At 45.9% G+C, this 23,301-nt stretch overlaps 3 protein-coding genes across 3 annotated transcripts; all 3 read right to left on the minus strand.

Annotated features, from left to right (window-relative positions):
- Positions 1-1,764: 1,764 nt before the first annotated feature.
- Positions 1,765-13,331, minus strand: HETIRDRAFT_455340 (uncharacterized protein; the record flags this gene model as incomplete). Its single annotated transcript, XM_009553503.1, has 9 exons — positions 1,765-1,839; positions 10,919-11,047; positions 11,112-11,329; positions 11,383-11,514; positions 11,569-11,898; positions 11,977-12,490; positions 12,701-12,731; positions 12,768-13,198; positions 13,305-13,331. The coding sequence occupies 9 exons, from the start codon at positions 13,329-13,331 to the stop codon at positions 1,765-1,767; spliced, it is 1,887 nt and encodes a 628-aa protein (XP_009551798.1).
- A 775-nt stretch (positions 13,332-14,106) lies between these two features.
- On the minus strand, positions 14,107-16,973 carry HETIRDRAFT_328617 (uncharacterized protein; the record flags this gene model as incomplete). The annotated part of the gene is made up of 13 exons (XM_009553504.1): positions 14,107-14,192; positions 14,248-14,680; positions 14,726-15,025; positions 15,077-15,268; positions 15,321-15,375; positions 15,432-15,502; positions 15,559-15,655; positions 15,703-15,863; positions 15,915-16,122; positions 16,182-16,378; positions 16,428-16,607; positions 16,660-16,878; positions 16,932-16,973. The coding sequence occupies 13 exons, from the start codon at positions 16,971-16,973 to the stop codon at positions 14,107-14,109; spliced, it is 2,241 nt and encodes a 746-aa protein (XP_009551799.1).
- Positions 16,974-18,682: 1,709 nt separating this feature from the next.
- Positions 18,683-22,777, minus strand: HETIRDRAFT_446622 (uncharacterized protein; the record flags this gene model as incomplete). Its single annotated transcript, XM_009553505.1, has 2 exons — positions 18,683-22,648; positions 22,747-22,777. The coding sequence occupies 2 exons, from the start codon at positions 22,775-22,777 to the stop codon at positions 18,921-18,923; spliced, it is 3,759 nt and encodes a 1,252-aa protein (XP_009551800.1). The 3' UTR covers positions 18,683-18,920.
- Positions 22,778-23,301: the final 524 nt, after the last annotated feature.

Consider the following 23,301-nt stretch of genomic DNA (forward strand, 5'->3'; position numbering starts at 1 on the left):
CGGGTGCATGCTCATTATCAGGATCCATTGCCTGAGTGTAGGTAGTCAGAATAGGCATTGGAGAGCTAATCAGAATAAAGAAGATGTAACATACGACCAAGGTGGCCAAGTAAAATGGTGCAAGATCGTATTTGACTGACCATGTGGAAGTCTGGAAGATAAGCGATAAGGACCAACTGACTCATAGAGGACATTGGCCAATACAGAATACTGGCTCCGATCTCGTAAACACCTATTGTAATACTCCCATGCAGTTATGGTAAGTACGTGAAGTATGGGCAAACTAACCCAAGTGCTGCCAAACATCCTTTGGTGGGTTATGGTCAGTCGGGTGGGAACTGACCATGTTTGGTGCAAGTTGGCATCTTTGGTGCTTGTCTAGCGCTGTTCGGTATCTCCCAAAGCTTCCCAAATACCTCCCTCAGACCCTAGCATGGATACATGCTCATCAACATCTTATCCATTTCTTTATGCTAGCATAGACATAGATACCTGAATGGGACAAATCACTGGTATGGTCTCTCATTGTGCACCACTGTGCCATGCTATGAAGCCAATTTCATCTAATCTCTTAGGAACTTTGAGGCCCTTTTTGCTCAAAATTTGTCCTATGCTCTCTTATAAGTTATCTTAAGTTGATCACCACCATCCTAGTGTCAGCTAGAAGCAAGGAAAAGCTGATCAGAGCTGCAGCCCTTGTCACTGCCATGGTAACATATGTATCACTTTCTTGATAACTTTTCACTGATATATCTCTGTTATAGGCCAAGCACGTAATGCTCATGTAATCATCGGGCTCTTTTGTGAAGCCCAATTCCAAAGATGTCAAGACACACTTCTCCCACCATGAATAAGGAGATAATGTCATGCCTACATGATCTCCTTGCAAGCGAAGTCTAGGAAAGCCTGGGGCAAAATGATTGCTCATGCTTACCAAGTTATAAAGGCTAATAACCCCCACAATAAGACTATTCCTTATTCCAGTGCCCAAGCCCAGGCCTTGAGTGGCCAGTGTTCAGGCCAAGTGATGTGTATTGAGGATGAGTATGATTCCAAAGACTCTGAGAAGCTCTGAAGCACATATGGAAGGTTTGTTGTTCTTGAATTTCATTTGATATTGCTAACTCAAAGACTATGCATAGGTAGAACTCATGATTAAGACCTGTCATGCTCCCAAATTCTCTTTTCATCTATGTAAACAATTGTCATGTACAAAATTATCATGATTGATAATCCCCCAAAAATAATTGCATATAAATATAAACATTGAGAATTTTGAATTCAATTATGGTGTAAGTAGTGTAATTGGTATAAGCACTGCATATGAGTGCACTATCTTACAAACCTTACTAGGAACATGTAAGAGCACATTCCTTACACATCTTGCATTAGAGCTTATGTTTGCAGCTTATAGCCGTATTTGAAAATCATGACCTAGCCAATTGCACTTGCTGTAAGGTAGAGCAAGTGGTTGTAGCTAATGCTTTACATGCTCCTTAAACTGTCACTTGTAAAATGAGACCTAGATATCCAGACTTATACAAGCTTTACTCTTAATAAACTTAACAACCTTTTGACTTTTGCGCAAGGCTTGTAAGTGCTCTATAAGTTAGTCAACCTTTTTTGCTCATTTACTGATGTGAAGGATAAGAAGAAGTAGTCTACATATTACAAGAAGAAAAGTCAAGGTTAACATGCAAAAGGCTAGTACGATAGACATAATTGTATCAAGCTGCAAGTGCATAACTATAATGAATCGGCAACTTACGCTTGGTAGACATCTTCAAATGCTGCCTGGGGGAAAGCTCCATCTGGGTTGGTGCATGACCACAGGCCCACCTGTACCCCAGACAGTGTCTTACTAGGAAGCTGGAAAGTATCTGTATCAACCTGGACAGATGCTCCTAGGCTCCCAGATGCCTCTAGCAAGTCCCCAATTAGACAGACATGCTGGTGTCTGGACATATATGTCTAGATACATTATATATGGAAATGATTAGATAACTGTTGTCAATCAAACAACTGCAAAAATCAATCTGCACTGCATAGATATTGAACCTAGAACCTCTTGAATCATTTACCAGCTGAAAGCAATGTTAATACCAGAATTATCCACTCTACTATATAACCATGATGCCCCACATCAACACTTGGCTTATATCAAGCTTTTTAAGACTTGAAAGGATTTTGGAATGCTTGAACTCAGTAAGGTGTCATTTACTTTTGCATTTTTAGCATCCATTCATCAAAGAATGATGGATATGATACATCATTTGAAAGCCATGATACAGGGAAGTATCTCAATATCATTAGCAAGCTAACATCTAGCAGATTGCACCAATGGCAGTCTGATACATTACTATAGTATTTTCCTCTCAACTCTTGTCTAAGGCTGTATTAAAAAACTCTGAAGCAGCACTAACATCACATACACTGCCTTCCAATAATGTCCTCCTAGTTAGCTTATTGATAGAGCACCTTATGTTCCCAGATCTAGACATACACAGACATCTAACCAGATATTCATAGATTACCTAAGCATCTGGGAGCACCTGAGGCTCTGGGACTGGCTGGGACTAGTCACAGGTTTGCTGATGCTGCACACTACTCAATGATGTTGCAGATAGGTCACCCACCATGCCCAATATCAATGTGAATGTGGATCCACAGCACACTGACAGGTGTCATGGGCATCACAAGCACCTCTAATGTGTTATGCAAATCCTGTGGAACTGCTAAGCCCCACTGTTTCAAGTGCCAAGCCATACAGCTTGGCAGCAGAGAGGTGCACACATATTTGGGGTAGGAGAGGCATGGCAGTCTACAGTAGTGCCACTGCAGAGACAGGAGCAGGCATAAAGGTAGGAGCAGGCACGAATCCACAGCACATCAGCAGGCATCATGGGCATCACAGGCACCTCAGATGTGTTACATAACTCCTGTGGGACTGCTGAGCCCCACTGTTTTCTGTGCACCAAGATATATAGCTTGGTGGTGGCAAGGTGCATCCATGTTTGGGGAGTGGGAGGTGTGGTGGGCTGTGGTGGTGTTACTGAGGAGGCAGGAGCAGACACAGAGGCAGGAGCAAGTGCAGAGGCAGGCAAAAGCAAGCATGGAAGCAGGCAGAAGTGAGCATGGAGGCAGGCAGAAGCAAGTGTGGAGGCAGGCAGAAGTGAGCATGGAGGCAAGAGCAAGCATGGAGAAGGGAGTGTGAGTGGGCGTGTGGGCAGCAGTGGGCTAAGGTGAGTGGCCACCAGAGTAGGAGGGAGGAGGTGCGATGGAGGCAGTAGAAGTAACTACAGGTGTATATGGGGACAGGTGCCAATGGTAGTGGGTTTTGAGGTTGCCACAGGAGTAGGGCTGGGCAAGTTTTCAATCAAAGTAAGGATGCTCACTAGGGAGGTGGGGACAGGTTTGAGGCTTGCCACTGGAACCTTAGACATAGGCTTGATGGCAGTGATGGGTATGGGCACAGGGGCAGGCCCTTAGCTGGTGAGACTGCATCTTGATAAGCACGCATTGTTATATGTGCAAAACCAGACTGTCGTAGTGGCACACTAACCTTGTGTATTGTAATAGCCTCAGCCAAGTTGAGTGAGCAATGGGATGCACTAGATGAGGTCAGTATTTCAGACACAAGGTTGACAAAGAGGAAACTGCACTAATCTAATTCCTACAAAGCGTAGGCCCTTGTTATTATGGAGTACAAGCTAAGGTGCTTGAAGCTGAAGATAATGAGGACTTGGAGAAGTACTCATAGTAGCAGGGCCTTGGTGATAAGGCCGTTGTTGGAGCTAATATTGGTCAGCAAAGGACACATGGCCTTGCAGTGCCAGCACAGAGTCTAAGTCAAGTCAGAACCTCTCTCTCCACTCTTATCATCACTTGGTAATCTCTTCTCTCCTCTACCAGCTTCCTGCTGCACTTTGGGATGTTAAGCTTTACAGATATGTCAGGCTCTCACACTTCAAAAAGGCCACATAATCTCCTCTATCCCACAGGTGAGTTTGAGCTTGTCTTATCACATTTTGTAGGTGGTCAAGCTATTTGTCCACTAGAATAAGGCTACTGTTTAGAGTTGCAAGGGCAACTCTTCTGTCTAGTACATGATCAAATTCAAGATGCAGTTCAAGTGCTAGAACACCACAAATTGCATCAAGGTTCTGGTGCCTAGGCCCAATGGTGCGGACAGCTCACATGAATGTTGGTGAGTACCTATGCATCTTTGACTTTGTTATTTGATGTGGATTGACAGGCATAGACTGTCTTAGTGCCACTGGATGGCAACTGATTATTCCATGTGCATGCATGCAGTCTGGCCACTTCAGCATGAAATTAGGTGTGCTGAGTCACTTATGACACAGGAACTAATAAACTAATCCTTTAGAGCTTACCACTACCAGACAAACAACCCCTATGTTTAGACACCTTCGAGCCTGATGTGCTATTAGGGTACCAGCTCTACAACATACTACATCTCTTATCCTCTCTAGGCTATATAGTGGTGAAGTAGAGCTATCATGCAGAGGGTGCTAATTTGGGAGGCTTTAGTTGTCATAATATATATTAAAATAATAATAAAATCTGATTATATTATTATTGAAAAATTTATTGTGCTTTTGATATGCTCTCAGAAGGCTATATAACACAGCAGTGTGCTTATTTCAAGGTGGCTGACTTGGGCAAGTCACCAAAAGGCATCTTCCCTTATGGCTTATATTTGTGTCTTATGACTTATTCTTGTGTTTTATAGCTTATACAGTGTCTGGATAACATAGACCTGTTATTTATAAGTCACTTCCCTTATTATCTTTTATGTCTTATTATGTCTTATTCTATCTTTTCTCACTTGTCAAGTCACATAAGTCATATAAGTCAATTTGCACATTTCCTGATGCATCAAAGTCCTTAGAATCAATATCTATCAACCTAGACCATAGTCATCTAATAGAAACACTCATAAACATTAACATGAAAACCATAGCTGTGAAAGTATATAGAATTAGTCATAGCCCAATTGCAAACTGTCCTGTGAACTAAAAATCTTGAAGTGGGCAAAGTAGGCTTACATTTACTAGATAATTCAACATTTTTTATTCTAATCATGAATGTCATTGCCAAGTCAATATAATCAATGGATTTCCTTGAAAGAATTCAATCACATACACATCTGCTTTTCATGTATTTTATTCCTTATATTCACATGATCTGCCTGACATTTGTTAGTATTCTATGTTTACACCCTGTACTCATCCTTGTCACAAGTTGGACCATTCTCTTGCTCATTTTTATTCCCAATAGCTTTCTTGAAGGATCAAAGGAGGCTAGGAGAACTCCTTCAGCACAGCACACTTCAAGATGCATGCCAATATAAACAGGATAGCGTACCCCTAAGGTTGCTAAGAATGAGCTCATTATATGATGCTGATAATACAAGAGTGTCTATAAGACCAAATGTCAACTACATATGAAAGGAAAAAAAGTGGTTTGTAGGTGGAGGACAAAGATATGTTAGAGAACTAAATAAGTGACAATGATCAAGCCTTCAACATTGTATATACATTTGGCCTGCATCAAATATGTGGGTATGCAGAGAGAAAAAACTCCCTAATCCCACCACTATCTTGCTAACAGTTGTAGTGGCAGTTTATCAGAAAAGCAAAGAAATTCAGTTCCATACTTTCTACAGTGTCTAATTCAAAGATATGGGAACCAATGCATGCTGGAGCATGCAAATCATTTTAGCTGAAGCAACTGGCCAATGAGCAGGGATTTCCATGCTGAATAGGAGCATGAGCCTCAACAGGCTGTCTTTGGTGTTCTAGTGTGAATAGCTTGATGGCTTAAAAGAATTTCCCAAAACTGCAAATTTCTTATTGACATGTGATCAAGTGATAGTCACATGATAAACCCATCACTCAGCTCAAAACCATATGGCGATCAGTTCAATGGTTTGACAGACAACAAGAAAGATCATGTAGCTAACTCTTCTATGTAAAAGTGGTACCTCATAATACACAGTGCAAAGGTGAATGCAGATGAAATGAAAGAAGTGGTTGCTAGAGGATAACTAGTAAATGGCATGGCTGGTAGCTAAAATAGGGTGAGTCTCCTGAGATGTTGGATAACGTGCACTTATCTAAATGGACAGGGAAAGCCACTTCTATGAAGATGGAGGTCTGGGCAGGTTTGGGAGAGGGGCAGAGCATATGATGAGATAAGATTGCATGAGGTCTATGAGGATTTGTATATGCAGGTGGAGCAGTAAAATTGAACACATGCCTTAGGAGACCAACAAGCTCTAATGTCCAATTCCCAAATAATATCCTGAGTAGACCATAACAGAGTACCATTGTATTTCAGGCCAGCAAAAAGAATACTGATGAGATCACATGCCAAGCTCATCATTTATTATGCTGTGCCCAGTATTGTCTCAGGTGAAAACTATATCTCATTTTTCTCTCAATCAGTTATTGAATGAGGATATGCACTGAGAGGAGACTACAGATGCATGCAGCTCTTGAAAGCCATATCAGTTGATGAGACCAGGGATGGGCTGAGCAAATGAGGAGACAGTAGTATGAAGAGATCAATAAGGCAGCTATGAAAGACTCTTATAACATGCTACCAGTGTGAAGACTGATTTGGGTTGACAGACTTCAGAAATAAAGGAGAAGAGAATGAATTCTGCTGGAAGAATGAAATGCAGTGCCGAAATGAAGTGAAGAAGAGGCAATCATAATTAATCACCTAGGTAAAGTGTGGTTTGGTAGATGCTACAATGATTTTAAGAATGATGGGAAGGTTCCTACTAATTAGATTGGGGAATTGTGCTTGCAGATAGATAGAAGGGTAGCATGCTTGGTATAGTGGATAATGAGCAAGACAGTGCAACAAGAGTAAGGAAACAAAGAGGGCAATCAGATCAGAGCCCAGGAGCAGAGTTGCCAGCACCAAGCCCTGCTGACTAAGAAGCAACCTTTGGCTTTTCCCTTATAGCATCTCTCTTGTCCATTGGTTCCATGCACCAATAGCAAGTTGGATATGTAGACTCTATGCTTTCTGCTCTTGATTATCTTGACAACCACATGATAACATCAACCATGAGAAGTTGTGCCACAAACCTTGCACTGGTATGTTCTTCTAGCATCATGCCATATTAAAATCCTTGGATATGTTGGATCCTGACTATATATTCATTGCTGCTTAAATATTACTCTGGTCACCTGTCTAAATACCTAAGATTAGAACAATCCTAAAGGTATATTTTGCTAACCATCCATCAAGCTTTGCACTCTGATCAATTTGTAGTCAAAATTAAAATGTCTAAAGTGTTATGACTTAACCAATCAGGGCCCATCGGGGCTGGTCTACCCAATGGTTCAAGCATTACATACTAGGTGGCTCCACTATAGAGTGTACATCAAGTTATTTTGCATGTCCTTTGGAAACAACTGGACTGATGGTTTTTCAAGACACTGGTAGAGGATATATTGGAGGGTCATGGGTATAGCAGATTGATAAGATAGGCATTCACATGCTATGGGCTTAGGGCTTATGGGTAAGCACCTCATCATACCATGATAAATTGGTGCAACTGGAGAAGTACAAGAGTAGGCACTAGCTGAGAGAGACAGCAACCACAGCTCTCCTGGAATGGATACCTAGAAAAGCATATAGACTCTTGCCTTATACCCTATATAGTATATAAGACCCATAGAATAGGCTGAGGATCTTCAGTCTATTCTCTTCGTTCTTAGGTATGTCAGAAAACCGTAACCTTGATTGTAAAGCATGATAAGGCCTTATAAGGACTTAATAGACTCGCTACCTCAGAAGGCCTTATAGAAAAAGACAGACATCCTTATAACAAAGTTTTGATGCCGCCTCATATCATTACAATATACCCTGTCAGAACCAGCCCTGTCATTGTAACATCAATTATAATGATGACCATGAACCTTACAATGACAGCTGCAATCCAAGTTGTTACCATTGCAACGCGCCTTGCACGTGCCATTATAACGATGCTATAATAGTTGCAAAGAAAATATCATTTATTACAGAATCAAACCATCCCTACATACAGTGGTGCATCTCTTCGGATTGTTTAGCTATTGTCTGTTGTATCTATCTTATCTCAATTACCTATTCTCTCTTGTATTTATCTTATCTTGTATTTTAATTGTCATTTACTGCTTAACTATTATAATCATTTAGGGTCCATGTTCTACTATTACACTACTACTATAGTAATGTTTATACCGGGATTCGAACCAGCTTCACTTGCAGTACTCTAGTCTAACTATACGTAAACATAATTACCACTCTACCAGAGAGCCATACATAGTATGGCAACTCGGCTCTAGCTATACAGCAGAGGATTTCGAGACAGAGAATACTCTGTACAATTGCTGAGATTTGGCAAGCTCCTCAGGATATTTCTACCAGGTGTTCGAGAGCCTGTCATATTTGGAATCACCTGTTAATCTATTGAACAGCACGAACGCAACAACAAGTTTGAGAGTCTGTGGGGGTTGTAACATACAGCAAGAAGAGTTGACGACAGAAACAGAACCATAAGACCAAGCTATGACAGAAATCAAGAAATCAAGAAATCAAGTCACAACAATCGAAAGCTAAACAGAATAACATGACAAGACAGTGATCAAGATGGTATGTAGAATTTGTCTGAGCACATCAAGCCTTCGAGCGCTGACGCTGAAAGTGAGTATTCCTTACCTTCGGGGCCTCGACAGATTCTATAGCAGTGTTCACCTTCTTCCTTCTCTCCCTGATCATTGGAGCTTGAGTGCTTGTAGCAGGTGTGGCCGCCGCAGAGATGACATTTGAAGTTGTTGAAGAAGTTGAAATGGGCAGGGATGCTACTGTCACCATCGCTGCATCAATAAAAGCAGTGTTCGACACAGCTGGAGGAGTCATAGAAACAGCGGTGAAGACAGGTGCTCGTGTGGAATCATTAAGACCAAGAGAGCTGAGAATATTAGTCGTGTCTGAGATTTCTATGCCCATGTTGTCATCATTGTCGTCAACATCCTCGGCATCCATGCCTGCTAAAAATGCCGAAGCATCAAACTCATCTCTCTCCTCGTTGTCATCATTGTGCATCAAGTTGGATGGAAGCTTGGTTGAGAAGAGTCGGTCGTTGAAAAAGGAAAAGATAGCCTTGACATTGGGACGCTGAGCACCTTTGATTAGAATCTCCTTGTATCTGTTGAAATCCTTCTGGTAATTGATCCTCAAGCGAGCACCTTGCTGCTCAAATCTGATATCAGGGGACACAATGAATCTAGCCTAAAGAATCAAGAATGTCAGTCTACCGTTTCCGAGTTTCCACGTCATGCAACTTTACCGTGATCGCTGCAAATGCAATGGCCCCGGGGGACACATGCGTAACTCCCTATAGCTGAGAAACTGTTGGTGCACTGCCCTTAGAAACTGGGGCCAGATCGCCTGCAGCCGTTACTGACCCCGGGCCAAAAAGAGTGAATCGTAAGATCTAAGACACACAGATGAGTTTGCGGAGACCATCTAACAGTAAAAATCGAGACTTACACGGACAAGAATCATACTCTGAAACAGCTTCTTGTCATTCTTTTTCAGATTTGGATACAATATAGGGGCAAATGTCGGATAACCGCTTTTTGTTGCATCAAACTTGAGATATGCTTGGAATTTGGGAAGGTCTTCGCGTCCCTTGAAATCAATTTGAAAATAGTCCGCCTTAGATGAAGGGAAAATTTTTGTCGCAGAGCCACGCAAACGATGGATGATCGAGGAGCGTGAACCACTTAGAGCAGTTCTGAACTACATTAGCCTCAATGTTAGAAGACAATTGTACATGAAAAATCATGTACTCACCTTTTGGGCAAAAGGCGAGTATTTCTGCATCATTTTGTGCAGTTTCGGAGGAACGAGATCGTACAGATCTGCAACAACCCCTTACTTGGTGCTCATTTCCGAAAGATATCAATTGGGACTATTTGCCTCCATGACAGGACGAGGAACCTGGAATGCCGAGAGGTCGACGAAGGGCTCCACCATGACACTACATTTACGGCCAAGCATCGAGATTTCTTCGTCGTGCTTTCCGACTGTCTTCGGTCCTTTGCGGTGAGACCGTTGATTGCTTTGCAAGGTGCCGACAAGAGTGCGGGTTTTTCGCAGTGCAGTCTGAAGCTTTCCGACTTGAAGCTGAGCAATTTTGAGTGCCTAGATACAGAGTTCAATGTTGGACACACGACGATCATGATCCTGTAGAATTACTTCTTGATAGTCTTCAAGGGTTGCATTTTCGCCAGGCACCAGGATCGCCTGGATGTCTTCATCATCTGAATGAGACAAGTCAGTTATAGATGAGACAGATGAAGGCTCGCTGTTGCTCTCAAACTCCATAGATGTAAAAGTGAAGGAAGGGATGGACAAGCAGAACCTAGCGCAGCATGAGACGTGGTACACGATTCGAAGTAAGGTTCAGACGGCGATATCTGAATCAGAGCCTCCCATATAATACTCCAATGCGCTATCGCTCTGTCATTATTATTATGTACAATGTACACAATATTCTGCAGACACCACTCTGGTCAAGAGCGACTCCCTTGGAATGTTTGAAATCCGCAATATCACAGCAATAAATATACTATATTGATCCTTTGATACAGATTCCACTTGCAATTTGAGAAGTTCGGCAGTATTATGATAGATTCTTGGCCTTAAGGATGAACCAACAATGTTGCCAACAAAGTAGCTGAGAAAAGATAAGACTCGCAGGTACGTCGTGCGTAGCACGAGTGGTAAGACTGTGGAGAGAGCAATCTGCCTGTGAAACATTCTCGTGAGCCCTTCCTACGCTAAACGCAAGGCACAATATGACATGTGGGGATGCGCGTGCACGCACCTGGACAGTATCATTGGAAAAGGTTTCGCGCGCGCCAGTATCAGCAGCACATACATATGCGACAAGCACAAGGGCGAGCCCGGATGGGAGAAACGCGACGCCGAGGATGAGCGCCCGTCTGTCCGTGTTCTTCGGGTTGTCGAGAGGGAACAAGTTCCTGCAGGGTAATGACTTCAGTATCCGCAAAACGCACCTTTAACGTCGCCAAACCCATGCTCTCTAGCACTTCCTGCATCAAGATCTTGACAAAGATGCGACTGCGGGTAGTATCATTGGTTTTGATGCATTCCAAGGTGACCCACGAGCCCACGTTAGTGGTGAGAAGATGGCCGAAGAGGCGCGTGATGATGCGGCAAAGGTTGACGGAGTTTGTTTGCGTACGATCTTCAATACCTCCCTTTGCTTCCACGGCTGTCGGTGTTGCATTAGCCCATATACAGGTTGACTATTGTTTAAGCAAGTACCTTTGTCCTCGCTCTTGCTCTCTTCGGAGCCTGATTCATCTCCATCAGAGTTGTCGTTGCCGAGAATTTCAGCCTTGATAGCTTTGTATTTTTCTTCGTTCTGCAGATAATTCGGATCGATCTTGAATATGTCTGCTGGACGAACTGATGTGGTTGAAGAGCTGAAACCAATAAGAAACGGCTTACTCAAGCCCTCTTGCACCTGCAACTCTTCTTCCAGTCCAATCTGGTGAGTGATCTGGTCGTCTTCTTCCACCAGATCCAACCCCTCGGGCAATATTGGGTTATCCTTATGTTTGTCTTTTCGGACCTGCATGAGCACTTCAATCATGTACTGCACACGGTGACTGAGTTTGCTCTTGTTCAACACCGCACGGAAGCGCTCAAAGACAGAAGCATTGGCTTGGGGCGAGTTTTCCACAAGGAAAGCGCCGGTGGGAGAAGGTGAACCAGGCGTAGACATGTGCAAAAATGAGCGCAGGCCTGGGGGAGTGATGGGGGACGGATGGGCCAAGACTGCAGGGGGGGACTGTGGCGCAGGAATGGGAAGATAGTCGGGTAGGGAATGCTAGTACTGCGGGTTGGCACCGGCACCGAAGCCACGATCGGGGAGGTGAGTGTAGTGGGCGTTGGTTATTCCGGAGTGCAAGTGCCTATCATAGTATGTCGACCTTCCAGAATCGTGCATGGACTGAGATAGCTTCTCCGGTTGGTTGCGCGGATGGAAGAAATCCGCCGAGGGTGTGGAGATTGGGCATGGGCGGTGTCCGCGAGGGCCGGCGGGAGACGTTGGGCGCGAGCGATGAGTTGGTGACGCGTTTCCAATGTACTCTGCGCGTGCGGTGCCAGGTCCCATGTCCCCGCCCATCATCCGTGAGAATGCGAGACTAATCGAATTTGTGTCAACGCTGAGTGAGCGCGGCTTCTTCGAGAGCGGTGAGACATATAGCCTAGCGATTGCCTTTTCACCCAGGGTGCTCATGTGCTCGTCTACGTCCATGAAGATGCTGTCTTCCTCAAACGTCTTCTCGCGGTGCTTCTGGAGGAGGAAGTAGAACGCCTTGGCGAGTGTGCCCTGGCCCGCGGGGCTGAGCAGGTCGGACTTGACCTGTTCCGACCCCACGTGTGAGGCCCACCGCAATCTCAATGGCATTGTACGTGGGCCGCTCAAGAAGAAGAACAAGGATTTGAAGGGAAATGATTTTGTGGGCCACACCTTGATTTACCAGATGTGCAATGAAAGTTGTAGTAGAATGACACACAGTCTAATAACGGCGGTCTCAGTGTGCCACAAGTTGGTGATGATGTTACCACATACCTTATCATTCCTCTTGGAATGCCCTTCGGAACTGACTGATGAGCCGAGTCAATACCAACTCGCCAACCTGGTATTGAGGTCAGTAATAACTGCGGCAAAGACGGGTGTAAACGATGTACTCGCCGACTGCGCCTTCATGATGCTACGTGCAAACAATCTCCGGCCCCTGATCAAGTTCTCGGCAAACAGCTCCGGCACCACGTTCTTGATGTTGCCAATGTTGACCCTGTTGACGATACCAGTGATAGACTTTCGTAGCACATCCCAAGACAATTGCTGGTACTCCACGCTTGTGCAGTCGGAAGACGCAGCCTCGCGAAGAGCACAGAGGCGAGCAGGTGGCATGTAAACGCCACCATACCAAGACCCTATGAGCTTCGCGGGTTCGGTCTGAGCATCAAACTCTTTAGCTTTCTCCTTGTCCTCAGTGCTTTTCTCCTTGCTGGCCTTTTCGAGCTGGCTCGCGGCAGTTTGGGCTGCAGGTTGGCACTCGCGTTCCTTGCGACGAACGGGGTTGACATCGTCAACTTTTAGGGGATCTAACGTGCGGGGTCAAGGTGAAAGAGAGTGTCGGCATGTAAGTGGTGGTGCATCATCTGCTGACGGTGAGCAGGAGCGTGATCTGGCGCATGTCTTAGTTTTATGTGCCATTGAATGCAAAGTGTCCTTACCTTTTTCTTTTATAAGTGTCGGGGAGTGCAGAAGGGGCCAACGTTGCTGCCGTCGACATCTTCGCCGTGGGCAAGCAGAGTCGGTGACAATTGACACTGTCCAGTTAGTCACATCCGTCGCTTCGTCGGGATTGTCTTGCCCATCACCTCACCTTCATGGATAATTCACCTCTGCCTTCCGTTATGCAGGTGAGTCTCAGATTTGAGGATACATATTGTTTATCTCTGAAAATCATGTCTGTAGCGGGTTACCTCAGTTGTACGGATGCTAGGTGAGTCGGTTACTTCCCCTTCATTGATCTTCAGTTTTTGGTATGCAAGCATAACAAAATCCTGGCACATTCACAATCTCAACACTCCTTTTTCCTCATGCTCTACAGGCACAAACATCGGACAGTTTGTCCCTGGTCTAGTAAAGTGTTGCCATCGTCTCCCTCCAAGCCCTTTTCAGGCTACCCTCCGTTCTCTACAACAGGACCCTCTTCGGCGATTCAGGCACAATGGTCCCCATAAACAAGCCCAGAGGTGACTGTTCCAAGGACACAGACCCTCGCGGCATAAGTATTGATTTCTGGTACTCAATTTGCAGGCGCCACGTATGCTAGACACGAACTTGATTCACACCCTGCTACGAGAGGTGCATCCTGTTTATGCTGCATGCCGCGCCTGATAACGTTGCTAATGGACTCGCATAAAACACCGGACCGCAATCTACATGCAGTGGTTCAGGGCTAGTCATGCTGCCTTCCATACTCCCGAGCAAGGGTTAACCATATGCTGAATGCTGTGTCTACTGCTTATGTCTATTAGGCTATCACGGTCTGATTGCAGTAGTAGAGTCAGCTATGTTAGGTGAAATGTACATAATAAGCTCACTGATTCCGGATCCTCTGCACTCGAAGGAACATGTCAGGATTGATGGTGTCAACCACCAGATTTTGCCAGGCTTTGAAAAGTCCTGTACAACTAATGCACCTCGGATGATGAAACGGACAAAGATGAATTCCGAGGACACCCGAGGCTTTGCATGAAGTCGGAAAAACCCTAGAGCTTCATCCTTCTGGTGCAATGCTCCTATAGGAGCATCAAGGGGGTGGATCAATGCAATTGGAAGTTCTTGGTCATCTGATATCCTCCAAGTAAACAAGAAAACCAGTTGCGTGAAGATGCAGCTAGTTATTGTTTGCACAATGACATGGTCATATCGTGGGTGACCATGGAACAGTGGACTGCAATGGAGATAATCCATACTTTGTCGCCAATCCACCATAGATTCATATTTTACTTTCAGAGACTGGTACTCTTGGATCTAGCAATGGTCATATTTCAGATTTGAGAAATGAAACACACATACAGTATGGCCTGCAGTCAATTTGACACGCTTTCCATTGGGCAGGTTGATTCTATATGATGGCAGAAATTCCGAAAGCCAGTGCACAAACCGCTGGTGAAAATTTTTGAAGGCAATATCAGTATTGCGTGTGGCCTCCAAATTCTCAAAGGTGAGTGACAATTTTCTAGATCCCATGATGATATTTCCGATTGTAATGAGGGTGGATTTCTTCTTCTGAGCAGAGTTAGCTTCCTCATCAAGAGTGGTGATTTCACTCCAAAGGAGTGACAACACAAGGTTGTGGTGGTCAATTTGAAGAAGCTAGTATTATTAGAATGATATGAGAGTACAAAACAATAATATAAAACCTACCTGACTAGCAACTTCCTTTTTATTTGATTGGAGTAAGTATGCATCTTTGAGTGGGCCATGAAGTTTTTCATTAGGCTTTGTATTGTAATTCCGTGTTACACCCTTTTGTTGAATGTCTTGGAAAATATGTTTGTGAGTATGCATTTTGGGAAAGTTCCAGTTTTTATTGAAAGCTATTTCATTGCTATAGTTCTGCAAAGAAAATCAGGTCACTTTAATTCTATAAGGGATTAATTAGAATTACCTGGATGAGATCACCAAATCTTTGAAGCTCTTGCTCCCCAGCATAAATTGTCTTGCTAGTATGCACATTAAATGCAGCATAGATATCAAGAACAATATAGCCCTAATACACTGCAATAATGCATAACATGGCTTGTGTGACTGTAGATTGCCAAAGACATTGTGTGTAATAAAGATTATAATCTAAAAACAAAAATCAGATTATAATCATTTAAACACTGCAATAGTTTTAAGCGCACTTTTGATATGTCCTCAAATTTTTTTCCATTTGAGAATGATATCTTCATGATTTCATCAAAGTGATTTAGATTTCTCCAGCGTGGCATCATTGCAGCTCTAGTATTCAATTTAACAAAACATTTAAATTATAAAATGAAACTTACTGATTATCAACTTGTGATTCAGCTGATCGACCCCAATCAGAAATATATTGCTTTAATTCAAACCACAAGTGGTCTCCAAATAAGCCTAGATGATAAGCATGAAGGCGATCCCATGATAATACTTGATATGGATTGACATTTGCAATCGACCAAAAAACATTCTAGAAATCTATGAGTAATTACTAGAAAAAAGAAAAAAATATCATACTCACCTCAACACCTCGAAGGCTATATTGTTTCAATAATTCCTCTTTTTCTAATACAGTTGCCATCATCATTGCTTCCTTAAAGATATCCTGAGAGTTTTCAGAAGTACGAAGAGGAAAATCTTGTGAAAGATCAGAAAGCATATTATCTGGAACTAAGCAAATTGGACATGGGCATTTTCCACGGGCGCCACGGATCAATGCCATAACACATCTAAAAGGAAAAAAAGGTTATTAGTAAATTATGCAAGCTATTAATTTATGAGTACAGACTGTTCTTCATAATCTGCAGACAAAATCAAGATCAAAGGAAATAACCATCGCCGCACACCATCAGCGCATTCAAACCAGAACCCAATTTTTGACGATTTGGCAATGGTCTCAAGCAAAACATAAAAAGATTTGTGCCATACAGCATTCTTGAAGTTAACGAATCCTGTCTTGTGAGTCTCTGCAGGATCTTCTGAGACCTAGAAATTATTCACATTAAAAGATATTAATCTGAATATTATCACTTACAATTGGGAGCCAACCAACTACACACCCACCACCGATACCACTGCCATTACGGATATTGGTAGGTAGATTTGCACACCTCGCAATCACAGGGTATCCCTTTTCTGTCCCGAATGTTGAGAGCTTTGTCTTATCAGCATATAGAATTATACAGAATGGCCCCCCTGTCTCTGGAACTGCCGACTACCAATAAAATTATTATTATCATATGCATGATTACATGAACAATACCCACTTGAGCTCTCCAAAAGCTATCAGCAGTCCACGGCTCATGAAATACACGATCCCATTCATGGCCATCAAATTTGAAGATCTTTTCGGCATCCCAAGTGAAATGCGAGGCTAACTGGGGATCACGGAGAAGATCAAGGGCCCAGTCCCAGAGTGGTCGCACATGGACAGGAAACTCTCGAACTTCGTCTTTGTATGGGACAGAGACCGTAGATGCAGAAAACTATAAGGAAAAAATTTCACCGATGCACCAAAGAAAACGGCAGAAAGACGTACAGGAGTGAGCATGTGCGAAGCACTTTCCAAGATTTTGTTCATATCTGCAGGGTTCGACAAAGTGAAGGTTTCTCCATTCTGTGCACGGCGGAGTAGCTTAAAAAGAAGATCAGTCTGATCTTCATTCAGAGCGTTGTTCAATGCAAATTCGGCGAGTTCAACATCCAAGCGGCAGCGGAACAGCTGCCATGGTTAATCATTGGTTGGCATAGACGGCCGTTTTGAGTTGCTTAGTCCATACTCATCGAATGACTGGATTTGTGATAATTTACTGGAATGGGGATGATAGTCAGTCTTGATATCATCGAGCTGGGGTTGTTTTTCGGGCATCGCAGCGGTGGTGGGATTTGTAGGCACTGGGCCAGATGCATCGAGCTGGTCAGCAGGTCCAAGGCAGATCATTATTCACAATGCACTGAATGCAGCCAATGCGACTTCAGCATCATCCCCATGAACAGGTAATTCAAGTGCCTCATGTTCCGCAATGTTTCCCTGCCGTGGCCATGAACTTGAGGCCTGTGCTTTACCGGAAATTCGGCTTGCTGTAGTGAGGTCAGATCTATGAATTTGAGACTTTGACAGAAAACATACAATCTTTTTGTGTTCTCTGAAACTGCTTCTCAAAGTCCTTATCCTGTGCACTCTGCTCCTTCTTCCAAACACAGGCTTTTTCGTGGGTTGGCAATCCCTTTGTGTGAAACACCTGATGGCAATGTCAACAATTCTTGTAGGGGCCGTCCATCAGATTGCACGGATCTTTCGGCAGTAAGAGTCAAGATGTAAGCTGAGTGTTGAGCAGGACAGGGGGATGAAGAAGGTTCTATGAGGTTCAAGAGGACTGACAAGGCGACAAGACAAGACAAGTAGCGCGAGCAAACGTGGCGCTGCGGGGCGGCGCTCTCATCACATCATCTTATCATTATCATGCCATTGCAATCGCAGCCGCGTCCTTACCATCCTTGCCACTGCCTTGCCGCGGCATCTGGCCCTGGCAATCAAGGCTGTCAATTCTAATCCAATCACAATGCTCATTTCAATCAACGGATAATGCCGGGCCGCGGTATTACAATGCTTTTAGCTTACAATACAGTTCTCAGTTTTCCGACATATCTCCCTATACCTATCTTCGTGGCCAATCACTATTCCCTCCTGTATTGGTTGTCTAATATAGTCAAGACTTTGTCCACCACTCAGTCCATTGTGCGACCTAGGAAAGAACCTGTTACTCTTGGGTTGCTGAATGAGCAGTTTGTAACAATAACAAGTGGGACAACAAGCGGGAAGTATAGGAGGTGCAGGAGAGACAGGAGGTGTGGGAGGTGTAGGCAAATGACAGTATCTGCTGGTGTTTGCTAATATTCACTGGTATTGGTTGATTTAATCACATTTGATGGCATTCACCTGTATTTTCTTGCGCCAAAAAATCGATTCATTTCCTACATTTACCAACATTAGTTGGCGTTTGACTGGATATGATTTATACCGAATACTGTCGCATGGGGTGGAGTGAAAAAATAAGTATTTGTCCACAAGCTATGGCATGCCAGGGCATTGCTGATTTCCGGACTGGGAATGAATATGGTCGAATACCCTCATTTGCTAACGAATACGTGGCTCTCATTCAACCACATTCAACCACATTTGAGGGTGTTTTCACTGGGGCTCAGTGCCGACCTCGATCTAATCTAAGAATATCAGTCCACTTGAAGCCTATGCAAAGGCATCGGGAATACTATGTAAAGACAGCGTGAGGCATTGTAGAATAAGTACATTGTGAGTCAAGTCAAGGACATGAAACGAATCGAATGTTCAAACAGACCAGCAGGGATATATAAAGATGATTGAGAAGACAAAAAGAAATGCTGCTTTGATAGGCAAAGCATGTAGATGTAAAGGAATGACGTGGCGAGTCCGAGATGTGTGATATATTCCCCACCGAAAGATGTCTGCTCCACTCGTCTGAAACAAGTATGCGAGACTCGCGGTATGTTATGACGTTTTTATCGCCAGCAATACCTTCATCTCCTCGATGCACTCCGCACACTTCGCGTGCACCTCCTTCGCATTCTCTAGGAGCGGCCTGATATTCTCCGGCGTCATCGCCAACTTGGGATCTGTGCCCTCGACAGATCCGAGCCCAGGAGTGAATGAAGAAGGGGGCGCTGAACGCACCGATCCTGACATAGTGCCCCGCCGCCCAGATGGCCGTCGATGCGGACTCGCGCTCGGAGCTTCCGTGCGAGTTTTTCGGGCCGAACTTTTGCCCTTGACGCGACTTACACGGGCATCAGACTCAGTAGACTCTTCAACATTGGAAAGCCGTGTAGGACGAGAGAGTGATGGGACTTGGGCGGGATGCGCAGGGGAAGGAGGAGAATCGTTCCATAGCGATATCGATGACTGCGAAGCAGTGGTGTTCTTGCGTGGTGTTGCTCCAGCGTCAGCGAGGTAGGGCGAACGGGCTTTTCTCCCCCGGATGGTTGCCGTCCCATCTTTTCCGAGTCCCAAGGCCTTCGCAGCAGCATCCAAGTCCGCGGCAGAGTCTAGACGATCCCAGTCTTCCTCTTCTTCCTTCGAAGGGCTGCTAAAATCAGACCCGCTGCTCGAAGAGTGCAAGACGTTCTTCGATACACCTGGAGTTTGCGAAGACTCGCCACTAAGCGATTTGTTCTTCTGAGCGAACCGGAAGATAGAGGCCAGAGATGGCCTTCGTGGCGACGACTTGTGAGTATAGGAAGCTGATGCATCGAACGGGGACGTAGCGCGCATAGAAGCCGAAGTGGAGTCGGGCCCAGCACTCGTCTTTGATCTGCGACGCTGCGACGAGTGCCCGCTTTGCGACACTGGCTGCGGGTGGCTGTGACTATCCAGCGACGACTCCGTGCTCGCAGCAGCTGACGGTGTCTGAAATGCCGTTTGATGCATCTGAGATTGGCCATGGCCACGCGTGAGAGAACGCAGCATGTCTCTCAATCCACTCATACCCAATCGACTAGCCCTTCGCTTCTTCGAGGGAGAAGATGTACGCACTGACTCCTCCGAAGGAAGTGTGACAGTGCTACTCATAGGATCGCCCCAGCGCCAGCCTCGGTTCACCGCACCCTCTTCTGGAATTCGCGAGTCGACTGACATTCCAACAGAGGAATCTGGGTTGTTCAGCATATCGCGCAGCAGCCACAATTGCCGTTGGCTGAGATCATTACGACCAGTAGATGCACGCCACCCAAGGTTGGGAGGAGAAGCCATAGGAGGACCTATCGTCGAACTAGGGGGTAACGGTGGCTTGGATTCGTCGCCGCCAAGTGTGATAGCCCGTTCTCTATTTGGACGACTGTTCGCCATGTCCACGATGGACTCGGGAGTAGACGCAGGTGCACTTGAGGGAGGGGATACAGGCACAGGGTTCCCTCCTCCGAGCTCGATCAACAGCTCTGCGCATTCCCAAGAAATCTTGTACTTCGAGTCAATTGTTGCATACGTCGTGGCAATATGCTTCTGCGCCTCTGATGCTGGAATTGGGTTGGTATTCGAACGAGCCCGGGAGCGCGAATGAGAGAAAAAAGTTGGAGATTTGGCACGAGATGGGGGTCGGCTAGCTGAATCCGCGATCGTGACATGAACTTCGTAGACGAGGGAATGATAAATGGACTGAAGTTCCTTCAACTCTGAGGAAGTGTCAGTGTCACTTTTACGAAGGAAACCGAGAGGGAGCTCACTCTCCACGCTGGCTGCGAATTCTCGGACCATCCCCAAGTCCCTTTTGAGGCCGACCTGAGCTTGGCTGATCCGCGCAGGGATCTTGAGGTCACCAAGCGAATTCCTCCGAGGTACGGCCGTACTTATCGAAGATGTGCTCGGGACCTGGGCGGAACGACCCAGAGAAGCGGCATGGGGGGAAGTAGAAGGCTTGATGGGGGGTGAATGAGGCGATGTGGCCACTTGCGAAGGAACGGATGATGAGGTGTCAACCGAAGGACGAGGATATGTTGTATCAATATCTGATGGTATAGAGACGGAGTCAGTATTCGCACTCGGAGCTTCACGGCCGTTGGATATTCGCGAAGAAGATTGTGGCCTCAGTTCGATTAGTGGTAACAGTTGATCAGGCTGGCCGGATCCTGCGGCGTCGGGTAACTGGGGTATAACGCTCGCGGATGTTGCTGGGAAGCTGTCGCGATCCTGACCAGCGGTGCTCTTCATCATGTTGTGCTTCTTCTGACTGCCTACCAAACTAATCCTCCGCATCCCTCCCATGAACCCACGATGGCCCTCCTCCTTCTCCCTCTCTTTGCCCTTGCGATCCTTATCGAGGTCGTCCGTACTGGTCGAGAAGGTAGAGCGAGAAACCGAGCGCCCGACCGTCATAGCACCGTGCGAAGTATGTCGCGGAAACAAGGGCATAGCTGGTGGTACCTGCATCGACGACGGGCGCCGGAGAATCATAGGAGATGGTGGAGGAGTCTGATCCGGCGTCGAGCCGCGAGATCCAGATGAGCCATTAGGATGAAAGCCGAGCTGCTGTAGGGGCTTCTGATCTGTCCGAGTTGGCGATTCGAAAGTGTTCGAAAAGGCCTTGAGCCTATCGATGCTAATTTCATGTTTGAGATCCGCGGCAGAGGGCGGGGGTGGCGATCCCGGCATATCAGCCCCGCCCCCGCCAGATCGAAAAAACCAACCTGACGGTTTGTGGGACGACGAAGGAGAGTTTGAGTGAGAATGATGATTCGAAGTTGAGCTGGATGGACGAGGGGTGGAGTCAATCTCGTTGAGCATGACGTCGGTTGGATCCGTGCTCGCCCGCTTCCTACGAACGCCCCACTTTTTCACCGAACCGATCCTAGAGAGCAGGGGGCCCTTGGTCACGTTGTGTTCAGGTGGTGTTGCGGGATATTCGGTGGGAAGTGACTGGGGCGGAGAAGGCACATGGATGTCATCTCTGTCTCTGTCAAGTAGCTCGAACAGGTTGTGATCCGGAGGCCGAGACTTCTTACGAAGTCTTCGTCGCTCCTTGTGGATGGGAGGGCTCGGAGGTAGGATCGCCAGGAAGGAGGAGCTGCCAGCCCTGAGCGGAACATGTGAGGCGTACGAATGAGCGATAGAATCACGGCCCGATGGGACAGAAAAGATCGACATGGTGGGAGATCCAGGAAAGGGTTCGTGAGCGGACAGTATAGACGGGGGCAAAGGAGGGACTGGGGGAGGCGGGCTCTGCTTTGGAAGGGCCACCCTTCGCGACCGTGCCGTCACGGTTCTGTCGTCCTCCTGGTCCGCGTACCCCATGCCTCCCTCATCATCTGAAGATCCCCGATTTGCATCGCGCGTAGGCGAATTGCCTTTGTCGATCTCGAAGTCGTCATCCCAGTTCTCTAGTTCTTGAAAAGTCTTGTGTGTACGCGACAGGGTTTTCGGACGAGAGGGAGAAGAGCCGTTCGGCGCGTCTGCAAAGTCGGCCTTATCCTCAAAGTCTTCGTCCCAATTCTCCGCAGGTGGTGGAGTTGCGCGACGTGATGGCGTGGACGGTCCCGGTCTTGCCCATTCTCGCAAGAGAGACTGACTCGGAGGGGACCCTTTCACGTTGGTGTCGTCGAGGGCGCCATTGGACAGGGATCGATGTGACGCGGTGCGAGGTGAACGAGAGTCGTCGAGGCCAGCGCCTGGCCGCTTGGCATCAACTCCGGTCTGAAATTCAAAATCGTCGTCCCAGTTCTCTGAGACGGCTGACGGTATGAATATAAAGACAGGAAGAGAAAGATGGAAAGGAAATAATGAGATCACAACGAACTGACGTATTCCGAGCTTGAGGTTGGAAACGCACCTGAGTGGTAACTGGGACTGACTACAGTCATCAAGTATCTATATATCGCGTATTTTAGATGCTATCCCGTCGTTCTGAGCGTTACAATAGGGAGGGAAAGGCGAACGATGAGAGGGGTGGTGTGGTGGAATTGGTTGCAAGGCTGTAGGGAAGGCCGCGGCTTCGAGCTCTATCCATGAAATTATGTAACCGGCCTCTCTTTTCGATGTTCTGCTCGCCATCCAGCACCGCGCACAAGCCCTCACATCGAATTTCATTCATAGATCCCTTTGTTATAGAATTATTAGTGCATATGCGTATGTCTAGTCCAGTCCATCGGGATCGCGATTTGCTTTGCACCCCATCAAACTTCCCCACCGCTGGCGCAGACCGATGTCCACTTATCCCTTATTCCCAACTCCATCGGCAGGTTTATACACCCTACAACGGCGCCATATATGCCCAGATCATTGGGCTTTCTTTCAAACCTCGCGCGTATCCGGATAAAACGCGACGTGTCTATCTTTCTCGTTTCTCCTCGCCGACCCCTGCAAGCTGAGCTGCGATCTCGCCAAG

This window comes from Heterobasidion irregulare (assembly GCF_000320585.1).
Source record: "Heterobasidion irregulare TC 32-1 unplaced genomic scaffold scaffold_11, whole genome shotgun sequence".
In the NCBI taxonomy this organism is placed as follows: Eukaryota; Fungi; Basidiomycota; class Agaricomycetes; order Russulales; family Bondarzewiaceae; genus Heterobasidion; species Heterobasidion irregulare.